The sequence below is a fragment of the Grampus griseus genome (assembly GCF_964374135.1).
Source record: "Grampus griseus genome assembly, chromosome: 10".
NCBI classification, from domain to species: Eukaryota; Metazoa; Chordata; class Mammalia; order Artiodactyla; family Delphinidae; genus Grampus; species Grampus griseus.
Window position 1 is genome coordinate 58,093,698 of NC_139004.1, and position 17,486 is coordinate 58,111,183.

General features: G+C 42.5%; 1 protein-coding gene across 2 annotated transcripts in view; it reads left to right on the top strand.

Annotated features, from left to right (window-relative positions):
- The first annotated feature begins 313 nt into the window (after positions 1-313).
- ANO10 (anoctamin 10) overlaps positions 314-17,486 on the top strand; it is a 228,020-nt gene continuing 210,847 nt past the window's right edge. For both annotated transcript variants that reach the window (XM_082664639.1, XM_082664640.1), the window contains exons 1-3: positions 314-440; positions 9,276-9,428; positions 16,157-16,354. In XM_082664639.1, coding sequence (XP_082520765.1) covers positions 9,290-9,428; positions 16,157-16,354 — 337 coding nt within the window. In that variant the 5' untranslated portion in view covers positions 314-440; positions 9,276-9,289. The remainder of the gene's footprint in view (positions 441-9,275; positions 9,429-16,156; positions 16,355-17,486) is intronic.

A 17,486-nucleotide genomic window follows, 5' to 3' on the forward strand; every position in this document is an offset into this window, starting at 1 on the left:
AAAAGAGGAAAATGTGAATGGACATATTTCTTTGCAGGTCGCCCCTCCATACTCTCGGAGTGACAGCCCAGCCCCGCGAGGCCCCGCCTCTCCACCGTGGTGCCGCCCCCACGCGGAGTGACAGCCCATAAGGCACGCCTCTTCCTTAGCAGTCTCAGCTCTCACTCCCGGCGACAGCCAGACTAGGCCAGTCTAGTGTTTCTCTGGAGCAGCCTGGTCTCTGCCGGGAGTGACTCAGCCCTAAGCCCCGCCTCCCCCACCTCGGCCCCGCCCCCGCCTGCGTGCGAGCGCGTCTCGGCCCCGCCCTGCACGCCCGGCGCTAGGTGGTACCCGCCCGGCAGGCCGCGGTTCGCCTCCCGCGGCGAGAGTCGGTTTCCCGGCCTGGGGGACTAGCAGGCTCTCGGGCCCGCCCCCGAAGACGTGGAGTGCTGTGGCGGCCGGTGAGTGAGGGAGGGGACCTCGGACCCCCTCGCTTTCGGCAGCGCAGAGCCTGGGTCAGTGCAGGTGATTGAGTCCGGGCTGTCGGGCAGCGGCGCGACGCTTCCAGTGACTCCTCCCGGCCGCCGCCCTTCCTTTCCGGGGTAGCTCCCGGGGTTGGCAATCCCGGGAATGGGAAAGTAGGACGGGGAGGGACGCCGAGGTTGGGTGACGTTCGGGTGGGAGTGGCAGTCGCAGGTGGAAGCTGCAGAGGGCCGAGGTTGGTCTGAGGGTGGAGGGTTGATAGAAGAAAGTGGTGAAGCTGAAATCTGGTGGCTGGTGGAGTCAGGATGCGAGGGCTTGGGGGGCTCCAGAGCAACGGGGAATGAGATGAGTGGGGGTGGAGGAGTCGACGAAGCCTAGTGAAGGGCGTTTGAGAGAAGGACCAGCTCACGGGGGCCCATGATTCACGCTTCCCCGACTGTCCGGAGAGCCTGGAGCTTCGGGTATCTCGGCACGGGCGTGACGCTAGTGAGCTTGCGGGGTTGTGCTCTCACATCGGGGTGATCGGGTTTCCAGGCTTTCGACTGGGACACACAGTACAGCTGAAGTATTAGATGAAAGTCAGGGGCAATGCCTGGGACACCTGAGAAACGTGGCTGGAAGGGGTGCTTCTCCTATGGAATGCTTCTAATTTCCCTGGAGCCTTGGCGGCGCCAGCGTTGGTGCGGCGCTGTCTTCTGTGAAACCCTATTCCGGCAGCCCAGACGGTGTATGGAGGTCCCGCACAAAGTTCAGAGTTGAGGTTTTTATTCAGACTCAAAAGCAGTCGTATCACGTTCCCTTAAATCCTGCGGAGTTTTAATTTTAAAAATATCTAATCCTGTGGGGTTTTTAAAAAAAAATTTAAATCTTTCTTATCTGGCTACTTTGAATTTTAAAGTCACACCGAGCTAGAGAACTAGATGTTTTCTAAGAGCCCATTCTGTGAGTATGATAAACAATTTAAAATTAGCTGTGGAAAGTAGATCGTATCTGTTCTGACCAGTTATTGCTGAAAGAATTGTAGAATTGCAGATGAAGAATGAAATTGAAAAGATTTAAACTAATGGAAAGGGATAGAAAAGTCCTGGTAAATTGGAGACTGTGTGTGCTTAAAAAACAAACTCAGTGAAACTTTTTTTCACTGTAAGAGAACTTGGAAGATAGAGAAAAGTATAAGAATGAAAATGAAAACTCCATGTAATTTCACCAACCCTAACATTTTTGTGCAATTCTTCTTAATTCTTTTTGTATTTTTTTGTGTCTCTAAATGTACGTATTACATAGTTGGGGTCATATTGTTGTATTACTTTGTATTTTGCTTTTTTTCCCTTTGTATTTTTAGCATTTTCCTGGATCATTAAAAATTCTCCCTAAACATCTTTTTAAATGGTGGTATGTTCATCACGTGAATTCATTCTTTTATCACATATTAGCATTTCAGCTGTGTGCCAGGTCCTGTGCTTGGGGAGGAGATTCATTGTTGCTCTAGGTTTTCAGACATTATTCCAGCTCAAATAAGCAAAATCTTGGCAGTGTCTGGGGTACCAAGTGTAGAAAGAGAGTATGAGTGCAGCATCTAATTAGGCCTGGACCTGGGCTGTTGTGGCGAGGCTGTCTTCATTGTGTCGTGTCTCATCTCTCCTACACCTTCCTGTGGAGGCCTGAGGCCACGAGAGGTTCCTAGGTATGTTCCTCAGGGAATGGGCCTCACCAACTCCCCTACATTGTGGGTGTCACTGAGAAACTCTTTAGTGAGGGTGCATGTGTGCAGGGCTGATGTTTCATTCTCAAATCTGCCCTCATCTTAGGTGACTCTGAGAGACGGCTGCCCTAGGTCTCAAGGAGGACGGTCCCACAATTGCTCTCATAATTAACTGCCTCTAAGTTGTCTTACACCTTAGAGGGGGCCTCCGGAGGGGTCCTGTCCCTTCTAGCACTTGCCATTAAAATTGCAAGTTTTCTCCTAGGAAATCCCGCTCATCTTCCTCCTTGATCAGTGTGGCCCTTCATTTTGCTCTCACTGATGTGTTCCTATTCTGCCTTACGACTGAGAGTAATTTTGTCATTTTGGATTGTGTTTCTCCTTGAGTCTGAAATAAGGTGATTCCTAAACACAGCCTTATGCACTTACTTATTAGTCTTTGAATTTATGATAATTCCATTGATATTTTTTCTTTACCCAAACTCAGGAAGAGAATAAAGGGTCGCTTATTCTTTTTTTGAACCGTGATAAAATATGTGAACCACGCCCTCCATGCTTGAACTCCCAGTGAGTTTCTTTTCATATGTGCATTTCAACCACCAAGGTCAGGATTTAACCCTTACTATAGGCAGGTGATTCCAATAGCTAATGTAAGAGCCACAGGGATCCAGTTCCTTTGTAGGCCTCCTTTAGCCCTGGGTGCAGTTCAATGCGTGATTAAGAAGAGCAGAGTTTGAGATGGCTATCTACTGGTCCTGTGCCCGGAGCATATGGAACGTAGCTGCTCTGTGCTTTACGGTTACTGCTGGCTGCTGGCCTGGCTGACAGTCTGGATAAAAGGGGGAAATTGGCTGTGGAAGCAGAAATCATTCTACCCTCCAGTGCCCAGGAAGTCTGTGTGTTGAATCATTGCTTGTTTTCAGATCAGCCCCAACAGGAACCATGAGGCCCTCTGCTGTGTCCACGCTTCAAGTCCTCATGTCCCCCCAGGTGGTATTTTGGTCCCATGTACTAGTCTAGTGTGCATGGTAATGGTGCAGCCAGCCTCTGTTAAGACCCTCCAGTGAAAGTGGATTGCAGAACTCAGGTTAGCCCATGCTGCCACGAGGCTTCTTATTTTCCCCACCTTACACTTGGTATTCACGCCGTTGGGCTAGCCAACGTGAAGAGGTGGGATTGGAGCAGGCCTGGATCGCGCTGGTCGGTGAACGGCAAGAATGATGTTGCGTGCAGAGCACAGAGGGGGCAGGAATCCCCCAAGGAGAGGGCGTCCCCAGAGGTGTTACTGTATAGTGATGGAAATTCCCTGAGCAGAGGACACAAGAAGGAGGAGGGCACAGGGTTTCAGGGACGGGAACACGGGCAGTGTAAGAGAGGTTCCTGCCACTTAGGTCACCCAGCCTGTAAGTACCCTGTGGCCCAGTGGATGGCACAAGTGTGAAGCAGCTGAAAACAAGCAGTGTTGAAACTTCCAAGAGCATCTTATATACTGGAGCCTTGAAGGGGTTGAGGCTTACCAGGCTCCACTGAACTGCTCAGTGCTGGCGCTTGGGTTAGTCTGTGAGACTCTAACAAGTGAAAGCACACAGCTCCACAGCTGTGGCGAGGCCAGCGTTACTTTTGATGGTGAGACTTTAAATTGGCCAAGTTCAAAAAAATGGGGAAAAAAGGTCTTTTGCATACGGTATGGTGTCATTCAAAGAGCGTTGGATTTCAGTCTTATCTCTGTCACACTGGTTGTGTGACTTTGGTTTTATTAACATGAAATAGTGTGGTCTTGGGACTAATGGACCCCTAAGGCTCCTTCTGCCCTAAAATTCTCTCCTAGTCCAACTTCTGCGCTGCTTTTGCCAGTCTCATGGATAGGACGTGCCTAGGTCCCGAGTCCTTTCATTCTATATGCCGTTAACTTTTACCCCAAACTAAACAATCTTTGAAGCTAGGCGACTTCTTGTATACAAAGTTAGTATGTTTTTAATCTGAAGAATAAAGCAAAATATTATCTTGTATTAGGTAATTTTAAAAGTATCATTTGGTCGCTACTACAGTGTATATTTTGCACTTATGTTGAAAATGTGAGCCTTCTATTTTACGAACATAGAAGCCATTTTTTTCCACTCATAAGAAATACCTGCTCACTAAAATTCAAATCAAAAAGAAAAATGTAAAGAAGAAAATAAAACTCATCGTAAATCCTACTACCTAGAAATGGGGATGGAGAAATATATCTGACTAATCACTGATGGAATTTTTATTAGACACACATACCTACACCGTGACTAACACAAGTGTGTGTAATACACTCATACCACATGTGATGAATACATATGTATACACAAATGTGGTTAAGGATGTGAGCTCTGGCATCAGGCTGCCTGGTTTTGAAGCCCAGCTTCCCTGCTTGAGACTGCATGATGTGGACAGGCTACTTTTTACTTCTTTCACCTCAGTTTTCTCATCTGTAAGATGGAAACGTTAAAGTTTCTTCTTCATGGCGTTGCTGTGAGAAATGACTGAGGTAATTCACATAAAAATGTGTAGCCGTGCTTTGATGCAGTAAATCCTCAGCAAGTGTTAGCTAGTGTTGTCATTTTGATATTACTGTGGATGATATATATTCAGAAATGGGGTCATACTTTGCATTTTTACCTTATAATGTGTTATGAAACATTCTCCATGTTAATTTAGTTGGATCTGTATCCTAGTATTAACGGTTCTGTTGTATAGTTATACTTTATTTAGCCAGTATCCTGTTGTTTGACTTTATAGGAAAGAGAGGAAAGACAGAAAAAAAGAAAGCTGTAATGAACATTTATGTACATTTTTGATTTTATTATATGTTTGGTATAAATTCCTAGAACTAGCATTGTTCTGTTGAATGGTATGAGTATTTAATGTTGTTTTTCAGATTGCTACTCTGCTTTCTGGGAAGGTGGTATCAAATCACAACATCTGGCAGCAATGTGTGAAAATGCCCAGTTTTCTACTCCCATGCCAGACCTGGGTTCTGTCCATCTTTCAACAAATCTGAAAAGGGAAAAATAACTCATTGTTACTTTGCGTTTCTTTCTTAGTAACTTTAAACATCTTTTCAAGTGTATATTTCTTCTTTGTGACTTTAGTTTTTTGTATTTTTTGTTATTGATTTATAAGAACTCTTCGTATATCAGAGATTGTGACATTTTTGTCTGTAATATATTGGAAGTCTTGGTAAGGTCGTGCTTTGAGTAATGAAAGGCATACAGTATCTCAAATAAGAATAAATCAATGAGCAAGTATTTACTGTGAGCTTCTACATAATGCTCGTATACATGTTGAGAACTGAAACCTGCCTTACTTTCTCAGAAAGATTGTTTCATGACCTGGTAATTGTGAATAATCGTCACTCACATTAGGCAATGCATAAAGGCTAAAAAACTTTGACCTTTGATGCCTGTGCACATATGCCCTGCTGAGCCCTGTATTGTCCCCTTAACCTCACCATTCCTTCCATCTTTGCTATTTGCTAACTCACAGCCATTCTTCCCATGTCCCAGGTTAGAAACCTTGGAATCATCTGGGTATCTTTTCTAAATTGCAGCCTGTCCCATTCTCAGCCTCCCTTCTCAGGCTGCCCCAAGCCCTCGGGTTACTGCAGTTGTACTGTTATACTTAGCCCTGTGTTAGAATGATTTGATGCACGCCTGCTTCTCAAAAGTAAGATGTAGACCTTATTTACTTTTGTATCTTCAGACTCCGTCATGGCCTGGCTCATAATAAGCACATGATTAATGTTTGTTGTATTTGATATTTCCATGTGAAAGATGATGATGGTAAGCCTCCGTAGTCTACTGGTAGATTAACATTTTTCCCCAACTTTTTTTTAAAAATTAATTTATTAAATTAATTTATTTTTGGCTGCGTTGGGTCTTTGCTGCTGCACGCAGGCTTTCTCTAGTTGCGGCTAGCGGGGGCTACTCTTCGTTGCGTTGTGCAGGCTTCTCATTGCGGTGGCTTCTCTTGTCGCGGAGCACGGGCTTTAGGTATGCGGGCTTCAGTAGTTGTAGTGTGCAGGCTCAGTAGTTGTGGCACACAGGCTCAGTTTCTTCACGGCATGTGAGATCGTCCCAGACCAGGGCTCGAACCCGTGTCCCCTGCATTGGCAGGCGGATCCTTAACCACTGCACCACCAGGGAAGCCTCCCCCCAACTTTTTGTTATGAAAAATTTCAGAAGTTCAGGGGAGTTGAAAGAATACCATGAAGGACACCCCCTAAACGTACCTGTTGAGATTTCTGTCACTCTGACACATAGCCAATCCTCTGCTCAGAAACCCCCAGTGACTCCTTACTGGCTGTCAGGTTAGATGTAAACGGCAGCATACTTTCTCAAATGGTGGTAGCTTACAAACATGTTACCACTCTGCTCTGGTCGGGCCTTTACTCTCAAGCTTCATTGATAACTTTTACACATGAAGTGTTCTGAGTTCCCATAGCTTTAATGGCTATCTGTTACCATTCTTTCCTTCTTTATAATTCCTGATTATATCATTAGCTATTTGGAGTTGAGAACTCAGTCCTATTTTTTTTTAACATCTTTATTGGAGTATAATTGCTTTACAATGTTGTTAGTTTCTGCTGCATAACAAAGTGAATCAGCCATATACATACATATATCCCCATATCCCCTCCCTCTTGCACCTCTCTCGCACCCTCCCCATCCCACCCCTCTACGCAGTCACAAAGCACCAAGCTGATCTCCCTGTGCCATGCAGCTGCTTCCCACTAGCTATCTATTTTACATTTGATAGTGTATATATGTCCATGCCACTCTCTCACTTTGTCCCAGCTTCCCCTCCCCCCTCCCCGTGTCCTCAAGTCCATTCTCTAAGTCTGCGTCTTTATTCCTGCCCTACCCCTAGGTTCATCAGAACCTTTTTTTTTTTTTTAGATTCCATATATATGTGTTAGCGTACGGTATTTGTTTTTCTCTTTCTGACTTACTTCACTCTGTATGACAGACTCTAGGTCCATCCACCTCACTACAAATAACTCAATTTCTTTTTTTTATGGCTGAGTAATATTCCATTGTATATATGTGTCACATCTTCTTTATCCATTCATCTGTCGATGGACACTTAGGTTGCTTCCATGTCCTGACTATTGTACATAGTGCGGCAATGAACATTGTGGTACATGGCTCTTTTTTTTTTTTAATTCTTTATTGGAGTATAATTGCTTTACAATGGTGTGTTAGTTTCTGCTTTATAACAAAGTGAATCAGTTATACATATACAAATGTTCCCGTATCTCTTTCCTCTTGTGTCTCCCTCCCTCCCACCCTCCCTATCCCACCCCTCTAGGTGGTCACAAAGCACCGAGCTGATCTCCCTGTGCTATGCGGCTGCTTCCCACTAGCTATCTGTTTTACGTTTGGTAGTGTATATATGTCCATTACACGTGACTCTTTTTGATTTATGGTTTTCTCAGGTGTATGCACGGTAGTGGGATTGCTGGGTCATATGGTAGTTCTATTTTTAGTTTTTTAAGGAACCTCCCTACTGTTCTCCACAGTGGCTGTATCAATTTACATTCCCACCAGCAGTGCAAGAGGGTTCCCTTTTCTCCACATCCTCTCCAGCATTTATTGTTTGTAGATTTTTTGATGATGGCCATTTTGACCAGTGTGAGGTGATACCTCATTGTAGTTGGTCCTGTTTTGACCTGGCTTCCCTCGTAGATCCTAGCCTGGGGAGTTTGATTGGGCTGATACCTTGAAATAGCATTCCTGATGTATTTGTAGTTATTATTTGAATCCAGCATTGATTTATAACACCAGTATTGCCCCAAACAAAACTTGTACTCTGTTAGAGAAAAACAAGGCTCATCAGTCCAGGCCAGACAAGCTGGATCTGTTTGATCAGCTTGCTGAAAGACTGTGATTTCCCCCAGAGAAAGGAAAGATGTTCTGTGTTGTTGGTCATTCCTTTTGTGATTGTTCCCAAGAATTGCTTTGCACTTCGACTTTGGAGTCATTAAAACTTACATTAAGCACAAAGTTAGAGTAAATGAGTCTAAAGTCTGAAAATTGCCCCTGTTGAGAATCATGGAGTTAGAGAGGTCCACATGAGAAACATTTTTGAGGGAGGCCATCAGGCCTTAGTGACCGATGCCATTTGTGGGTTTCCAGGTTGACTCCATTATCTTCCCAGCTTGGTGACAGAGATAAAGATGACATCCCTGAGAAAGTTAGGGACACTGGGAAGGGAAGCTGATGCTGGGGACATCAACTCCATACAAAAACATGAAATTGGGCTGTGTCAATTCCCTGCGCATAATGAATTGGTGATTCCCATTGTTTGCTGGACAAGGCCCAGTTAATTTGTAATAATCTGGGGCCTTCATTAGATACCAGCTCCCATCCTCCCTTCCTCTAACTCATAGTTAACACTCCAGCTGTACCTACTCACTTGTATTTCTCTGAGTCTCTCGGCTATTTTTTTTTTTTTTTTTTTGGTATGCGGGCCTCTCACTGTTGCGGCCTCTCCCATTGCGGAGCACAGGCTCCAGACAGCAGGCTCAGCGACCATGGCTCACGGGCCCAGCTGCTCCGCGGCATGTGGGATCTTCCCAGACCGGGGCACGAACCCGTGTCCCCTACATCAGCAGGCGGACTCTCAACCACTGTGCCACCTGGGAAGCCCCATCTTGGCTATTTTTCATCATTGTTTTGTAGGGGAACACTATTTCCTCTGCCTAGAATGCCATCCATTGTCGATCTGGCAAACTCCTATTCATTCTTCTAAATCCTGTTCAGGTCACATCCTTTGTAAATACTTTCTTAGTCCTCTTGTGTGAACACATTTTACACTGTTATCCTTCACTTACCTGAATGTACCCTCTGCCTTATTCTGAGCTGCTTACGGATACGAGTAGTGTTTCCCTCGTTTTTGTATAGGGCCTGGCTCGCACAGGTGCTGTGAGCCATTTGGTGAGCCTGTCATGTAACCCATCTGGCTCGTGAGAAATTTTCTTCTGTCCAGGAAGCCAGAATTAGGTTTAATTAAGAGAAAATACAAATACAGTCTATATTTATTTTTCCCATTATAGCCCATCTTTGCTTTTTATTTTCAGCAAGTTTGTCAAAGATGAAAGTGACCTTGTCAGCTCTGGATACTCATGAGAGCTCTTTCACGCCTCTGGTTGTCATAGAACTTGCTCAGGATGTCAAGGAAGAAACCAAAGAATGGCTGAAGAACAGAATTATCAGTAGAAAGAAAGATGGAGGTGAGTAAAATAAATATCACTCAGATTTAGTCATGCCAGTGAGTAAAACTGTATTTTCAAATGTGTTTCACAGTTTTTTAATTGATATATTTTTAAAATTAATGTTCATTTCTTTGCTCTTTATTATTTATCTAGGACTTGAAAGGAGGTCTTAAATCAACATTAGATTGTAAGTCTCTCTTAGACCGTAAGCAACGTGAGTGGTTTTGTTCACAGCTATAAACTCTGTGCCTATGTACAGTGCCTGGTGCATAGTAGGTGCTTAATAAATATTTGTCAAATGAATGAATATCTTTGAGTATTATTTCTGTGTTGGTTATGGTGCTAAGGGAGAGAGAAACACTTCTGCCGGCAAGGATGTTACTGTCAGGGTAAAGAGACTGAACGCTAGTTCCAGGAAATTGAGGGAACGGGAAGAAAGGCTAAGGAAAAAGCTCTTACAAAATACTGCATGATACTTAAAAAAAATCATTATGTATACTTGCTGTGAAAGTAAAGGGGGTCTTCCCTGGTGGTCCAGTGTTTGAGAATCCACCTTCCAATGCAGGGGACGCGGGTTCGATCTCTGGTCGGGGAACTAAGATCCCACGTGCTGCAGGGCAGCTAAGCCTGTGCGCTGCAACTACTGAGCCCACATGCCACAACAAGTGAGCCCGCATGCTGCAACTAGAGAGCCCACATACTCTGGAGGCCATGCGCAACAACTACAGAGCCCACGTGCTCTGGAGCCCGTGCGCTACAACTTGAGAGCCCATGCGCTCTGGAGCCTGTGTGCCACAACTAGAGAGCCTGTGTGCTGCAACTACCAAGCCTGCATGCCACAGCTAGAGAGAAGCCTGCGCGCTGCAACAAAAGATCCCATGTGCTGCAGCTAAGACCCAACACAGCCAAAAATAAATAAATATTTTTTTTAAAAAAAGAGAGAAGATGATAATTACCAATAGGAAGAATGAGGTATGTAACATTACTACAGTTTCTACAGATATTAAGAGGAAAATAAGGGTGTATAATTTTAAAAAAAAGAAAGTAAAGGGAAGGAAGAAGTGACACTTGGTGATGCTTTTCGGGGTGGTAAGGGATGACTTTATAGAAGAAGCCGAAGGTTAGCCCTCTCCTGTAGGGCACAGAAAGGGGGCTAGATCTGGGTAAGAGGGTGGAGGGAGTTTTACATGAGCAGACACTTCGTAAAACTACACAAAACAACCCCTAAAACTTCACTAAGTCTCGAAACACTGGACAAAATGTAAGTAAGACTCTTAAAAAACGATTTTGACTGTAAATGGAAATGCCTTCTTAAAAATAAAACTTTGTGTCAAAGTGGAATTTTTAATTTTTTTCAAACAATTGAACCAAAAAAAAAAAAACCTTTAAAAAGAAGAATACTTGCTTGCTGAAGTCTGAGGTATTTCACTGGACTGGAGTCTCTTCTTTAAAATCCCTGTGGTTGGACTTCCCTGGTGGCGCAGTGGTTAAGAATCTGCCTGCCAATGCAGGGGACATGGGTTCAAGCCCTGGTCTGGGAAGATGCCACATGCCTTGGAGCAACTAAGCCTGTGTGCCACAACTACTAAGCCTGCACTCTAGAGCCCTCAAGCCACAACTACTGAGCCCGCGCACCTAGAGCCCATGCTCCGCGACAAGAGAAGCCATCACAATGAGAAGCCCACGCACCACAACGAAGAGTAGCCCCGACTCGCTGCAACTAGAGAAAGCCCGCACGCAGCAACGAAGACCCAACGCAGCCAAAAATAAATAAATTTAAAAAATAAATAAAAAATAAAATCCCTGTGGTGTAAGAACATTTGTAGTGTCTTAGAGTGAGAGAGCCCAGTGTATTCCTAGTCGTCTTCTCTGCTCTTTGTGTGGCTTTAGCAAGGACACATGAGGATGGGGACGGGATGGCATCCTCCTACAATGCTGGGGCAGTCATAAAAGAACATTCCAAAAAAGTACTCTGGATCTTTCAGGTAAAGGTATTGGATTTAACACTCATATTTACTTTTATTCTCTTACAAACTCCTATTAAAATGACAATAAAAGGATCTTTTAAAAAAGACCTAAGTCCACATTGACAAGAAAGGAGAAGATATAACAGCAGCACCATTCTAGAAGCTAGTAAACAGGTGATGAGTAGTGAGTGACTTCTCAGAGTTGAGAAATCCAGAGCTCGAGCTGGCAGGGGAGAAAACTGAGATGCAGTTTGGTTTACACTGCAAAATATTCCTAAAGACTCAGGAATTAGAGACATTAGGGGCCTATAGAGGTAGAAATAAAAATGGTACCAAGAAAAAAAAAAAAAGAATTGTTTGAGATCTGTTTAAGAAATAATCTGATCCCTAGGTCCCTTCTGTATTCTAGCACCCCAGCAGAAGCCTCTGTTATTCTCTGGAGAGGGTCAGATGCATGGATTTTGGCATGGGGCCTTTATGTACAGTTGGTAACAGATTCTGTACTGAAAAAGGGATAATTAATTGAATCTCGTTACCCCTGTCCTCCATCCCACCAGTCTCATACCTAATTAAGTTTCCACAATGTAATCATCTCGGAAGGAGATTTGAATAATGTTTCCTTGAGGAATCTGAGCAACTCAAGACGAAGGTGCAGAAATCAAGAGTTGCCCATGGAAAGTAACCCGGCCAGACTACCTTGCATTAAGGGCCATTTTTAAAAATAAATTTATTTATTTTATTTTTTTATTTTTGGCTGCGTTGGGTCTTCATTGCTGGGCGTGCGGGCTTTCTCTAGTTGCGGAGAGCGGGGGCCATCCCTCGTTGAGGTGCACACGGGCTTCAGTAGATGTGCCCGCGGGCTCTAGAGCGCAGGCGCACGGGCTTAGTTGCTCCGCGGCATGTGGGATTCTCCCGGACCAGGGCTATGACCCCGTGTGCCCTGCATTGGCAGGCGGATTCCCAACCACTGCGCCACCAGGGAAGCCCCAGAGGCCATCTTTGATGAGTTCCATCTAAACCTTCAGAACTTCTGTTCCACTTCTTAGAACTGCTTTCTTAAACATGAGCTTATAACAAAAGATCACCAAACATCTGAGGAAAATCCCTAACGTGAAAGAGAAAGCTAAAAAAATAAAAGAAAACCATGTAGGAGAAAACGAAAAGAGAATTAAAAACTCAATTCTCAGCGTTATGAGAAGACAAACCACCTACACATCAAGAGTAGGATATTGTGAAATAATCATTTAGGAAAAAAAGCAGCTCATAAAATGAAAGTATGAGAGCAAAATTTAAAAACTCAGTAAAAGGGTTAGAAGACAATTTTGACAGAACCTCCCAGAAAGTAGAGCAAAAAGGTAAAGAATTGGAAAATCTAAGAGAAAAAAAACAGGGAAATTAGAGGACTAGTCCAGGAGGTATACCTCTGAATAAAAGTTCTAAAAAGGGAAGAGAGAACAAGGAGAGGAATAAATCATCAAAGAGAAACTCAGGGCTGATGTGTGCTTTTTCAGACTGAAAGGGCCCATGCAATGCCCAGCACTGTGGCTGAAAATGGCATATCACTGGACGTTTTCAGAACCCTGAGGACAGGGAAGATACTACATACTTCCAGAAAAAATAAAGTAGGTTAGAAACACTGGAAGCTAGAAGGCAGTGTTATAATATCTTCATTTCTGAAGGAAAATGATTTCAGTCCAGAATTCTGAACCCACCCAGCTGTCAACAAGGTGTGAGGGCGGAGTGAAGAGAGATTTCTCTAAGAAGATAATGTTAACAGCTATCTCTCTTGGCAGTGTATTGAGGGAAGACTTAAATAATTGGCAGAGCTTGGGGGATTGAATTAGCAGTAAGTGCATAATAAACCAAGCATATGATAAGATACCAATTTTGGGGAAAACGGTAAGTTGTAGGGAAGGAAAATCATAGCGTGTTGTAAGGCGCAACTGTAACGTATGTAGTCATAATAATGAAAATACTGTTGATGGGATGAGAAGGATGATATGACGATATTGTGAGAATGGGGTGATGGAAAGGGTGGGTGGAAATGGTGAAGGTGGGTTGGAAAGAGAGCTAAATCTCTTTAGCTAAAGTATGTTGTTTGGCGACAAAAGAAATCACAAAGGAATCACCTGAACAAGTTGAAAGTCATTGCCTTGGTGGGCGGGGTGCCGGTGGGGGGGATGGGGACTATTCTTCAGAACAAGGTGTTGACAAATGTTTCTCTGTGAAGGTTATACCCTTTGATACTCCCCTAGTGATGTCTCAGAGTGCCTTTCCCCTCTCACTCCGTGTCAGTTTGCGTCGTCCAAGCAAGAGATGCCAAACGGGATTATTTTATTAAAAAAATTTTTAAAAATTTTATTTATTTATTTTTGGCTGTGTTGGGTCTTCGTTGCTGCACGCAGGCTTTCTCTAGTTGCGGCGAGCGTGGGCCACTCTTCGTTGCGGTGCGCGGGCTTCTCATTGCGGTGGCTTCTCTTGTTGCGGAGCACAGCCTCCAGGCGCAGGGGCATCAGTAGTTGTGGCTCGAGGGCTCTAGAGCACAGGCTCAGTAGTTGTGGCGCACAGGCTTAGTTGCTCCGCGGCATGTGGGATCTTCCCAGACCAGGGATTGAACCTGTGTTCCCTGCATTGGCAGGCGGATTCTTATCCACTGCACCACGAGGGAAGCCCACCAAATGGGATTTAATGCACAGGAGGTTTGTTGAGGGGAACATCTGTAGAAAGATAAAGGGAGAAGCAACAGGCTTAGACATTGAGAGCCTTCAGACTTTCTTGTAGGTCTAACACTTCAGAAAGGAGAGAGGGAAGAAGGAGGCTTGGATAGGAAGAGCCTCCGACTACAGCACGGTTCTGGGAACGTATGCGCCAGGCCCAACATTGCCCTTTAAAGGAAACGCATGTTGAGCAGAAATGGCCTCATTCCAGTGTCCCCTGCGTGTTCAACCTGTGGCTGGGAGCAGCTAGGGGAGCATGGTCTAGGTGTGAGGGTGCTGTGGCCAAAGGGGGGCAGCAGGAGGCTGCAGTCAACTCTGCTTCTCACAGCAGATTCTTTTGATGGGAGATCTGGGTGGAGCAGGGCACTTCCATGGCTACCATACCCACCACCCTAGTTTTTAACCCTACTTTTGATTTTTGCAGTGTGAGAAGTGAAAAGTAGCATATTGGTGTTGGGGTTTTTTTTTGTTTTTTAATTAAACAGAGCACCCAAATGGATTTATTCAGCTGACTTTTGTTTTCTAGCAACATTTTCTGAAGAGGTGACTCATGGACAGTGACACTTAAAGAAATTCTGTTACGGGAACAAAGGACAGATTTCTTAGGTCAAAAAGACTGCACATAATGCCCTACTCTTGGAGACTTAAAATGCAAATAAACATAAAATATGTTTTGAGTAATTTCACAGTAAAGAAATCTGTTCAACTTTGTTTAACCCAATTTTTTGATGGTATTTAATCACAGATCCCCTTTTCCCATGCAGCATCTAGCATGGGTCATCGAATATGCTTTGGGCAACACTACTGAGGTAGCATTTAAGAAGAGTGGAACTTTAGAAGGGAAAATAGAAAACATACATACAAATCAATGTGATAACTTACAGATAGGTTTGCAATTCGTATATAAAATGCAACCAAAGTCCAAAGCACTAGCCCTTAATAGCAGCCAAATTAGCAGGACTCACTTTCAGAGAACATGGAGTTAAAATTCTTAACCGTGTGCATTTCCAAAATGCTGCTTCTCAAGAACACTAGGCTAATGCCCTATCCATGGAAGAGAAGAATCATACAAGTGTTTTTCCCTCTCCTTAAACACACACATTGCATTTATCTTAATATGAATGACATTAAGGATTTTATATTTAAGAGACATTTGTGTCTTCTTTAAATTGAATATATCTTATATATATATATCTTTTATTGTATTTTATTTATATCTTTTATTGATTTTTTTTATTAAAGTCTTTAGTTCCTCTGTTGTAAATTACCTAAATAATAGTGCCATAGTACGTTAATCTGTTAATCCTTTGGGTAAGTGAAATATAAATTCTGCTATTATCCTGTTACCATCTGAGTAGTAGTTTATAATTCCTGTCAATCCTCTAGAGAGGACAAATAGTAAAGAAATAAATGTACCTTACAAAGTTTGATGTAGGTAGAAATTAAAAATAAGGAAAAAATTCCTTTTTCTCCATAATATTTTAAGTGAAATAATTCCATATACAGTATCAAATCACAATATCTACTCTTAACATTTTGTGAATCTGTTTAAGAAAAATACCTTTAAATGTAATTGCATGTACTTATGGGAAAAATCATTGAGAAATTATTTTGCTCTTTATTATTTAGTATTTAACGTTCACAAAATCTGTTGTAGTCCGATGTAATTGTGTTACGTTTGCAGCATTTTTATTGGGATATTTTATTTCAAATTAATTTTCTTAAATTTTGGTATTTTATTTTTATACTAAACTGTATCCTTTTGCTCCATATTTTTACTGAGAGCTAATAAATATTCGATTCTTGTCTCATATTCTAATTTGAGTAACTGGCAAGCCACTTATTATTCCATTTTCCAATTTTGGCGTTTATTTCCAAAAGCTATAAAGAACTACCATCCCCAGCTTACTTACATTTCTTATTTATTTGGAAGATGGATTTAAATTGTTAACATAATTTATTTGCCTTCTACCAAACTAGGAACATAATATTTATTTAGAAGGCTTTCATTTTTGAAACTTTTATCTCTGTCTAAGATTGTGCTTATCTTTTGTTTCTGAAGGTGCTCAGCTGTTGTTTAGACCGTTGTTAAATAAATATGAGAAAGAAACACTAGAAAATCAGAACTTATATCTTGTCGGTGCCTCCAGGATTAGATTGTTACTGGGGGCAGAAGCAGTGGGATTGGTGAAAGAGTGCAGTGATAACACCATGAGAGCCTTCATGTATGGAACCCGACACAACTTCAAAGGTTTTGATGGTGAGTTCCAAGATTGCTTCTACCAGAATCAATTTATCAAAAAGAAGTTTTTGATGAGTAGGTCAGGGGTCAGCAAACTTTTTCAGTAAAGGGCCTGATAGTAAATATTTTAGGCTGTGTGTACGATATGATCTGTCGCAGTTATTCAACACTGCCATTGCAGAGCAAAAGCAGCCTTCAACCATAAGAAGTGAATGGGTAAGGCTGTGTTCCAGTAGAATTTTATTTATCAAAGCAGATGGGGTAAGATTTGGGGTTTCAGATTTACTTTGTAACCCCTAGAATAGTTGAACATAAACTAGGATGACACATGTAACTTATATTATTCTACTTCATAGAATGGTGAATGTTCACTGGATTGATACAAATAAGAAACAGAGTAGTATTCCAGTGTCCTATAATCCCCTATTCTGATTCTGTTCTGGCTTCAAAGGTTCCAGAATAGAATGGTTTCTGGAAAGAACTGAGAAAGCCAGGGTGGCTATGTTTTCAGAGTGGGAGTTTGCTTTCAGAACCAAACCGGTCCCTTTCAGGGCTTTCAGAGTTAGAAGATGTGATTTCGACTTCTTCAGACTCACTCACTCTGGATTTTTATATATTAGTAAATAAATGATCAAGGTGAAATTCGCCTCATTTGAGAGGATTCACCTGTCAAGAAACAACACTATTTTCTTATCAGACTTTCTTCTCCCTCATTTATGGGAGGGATGTTAAACTGCAGAAGGGAATGGCCTGGGCTTGAGAGTTTGAAGGAGGAGAATTTGCCATGTAGGCAAACTTCAGTTGCATCCCTAGTTAAAAATACTGTTAGAATTAAAGAATCTATTGCCTTCAGCTCATTGGTATTAAATGAGATCAAGCAAGTGTCTGTCATTTGGATGTTTGTACCATATTATAGAATGATTAGTATTATAATTAAAGAATTATATATTATATGAAGGCATTACAGAATATTTTCATTCTTATAAAATATCTAAGGGGCTTTATGTTCTATTTAATTTGTCAGTTTTATACTTTGCTTACTCATGTTTATTATTCATTGTCTATATCATTATTTCATAATCCCAGGTTATTTGAAGATTATTAATTTTATTTTGGCTATTACTGAGAAAATAACTGTAAATCTTTATTT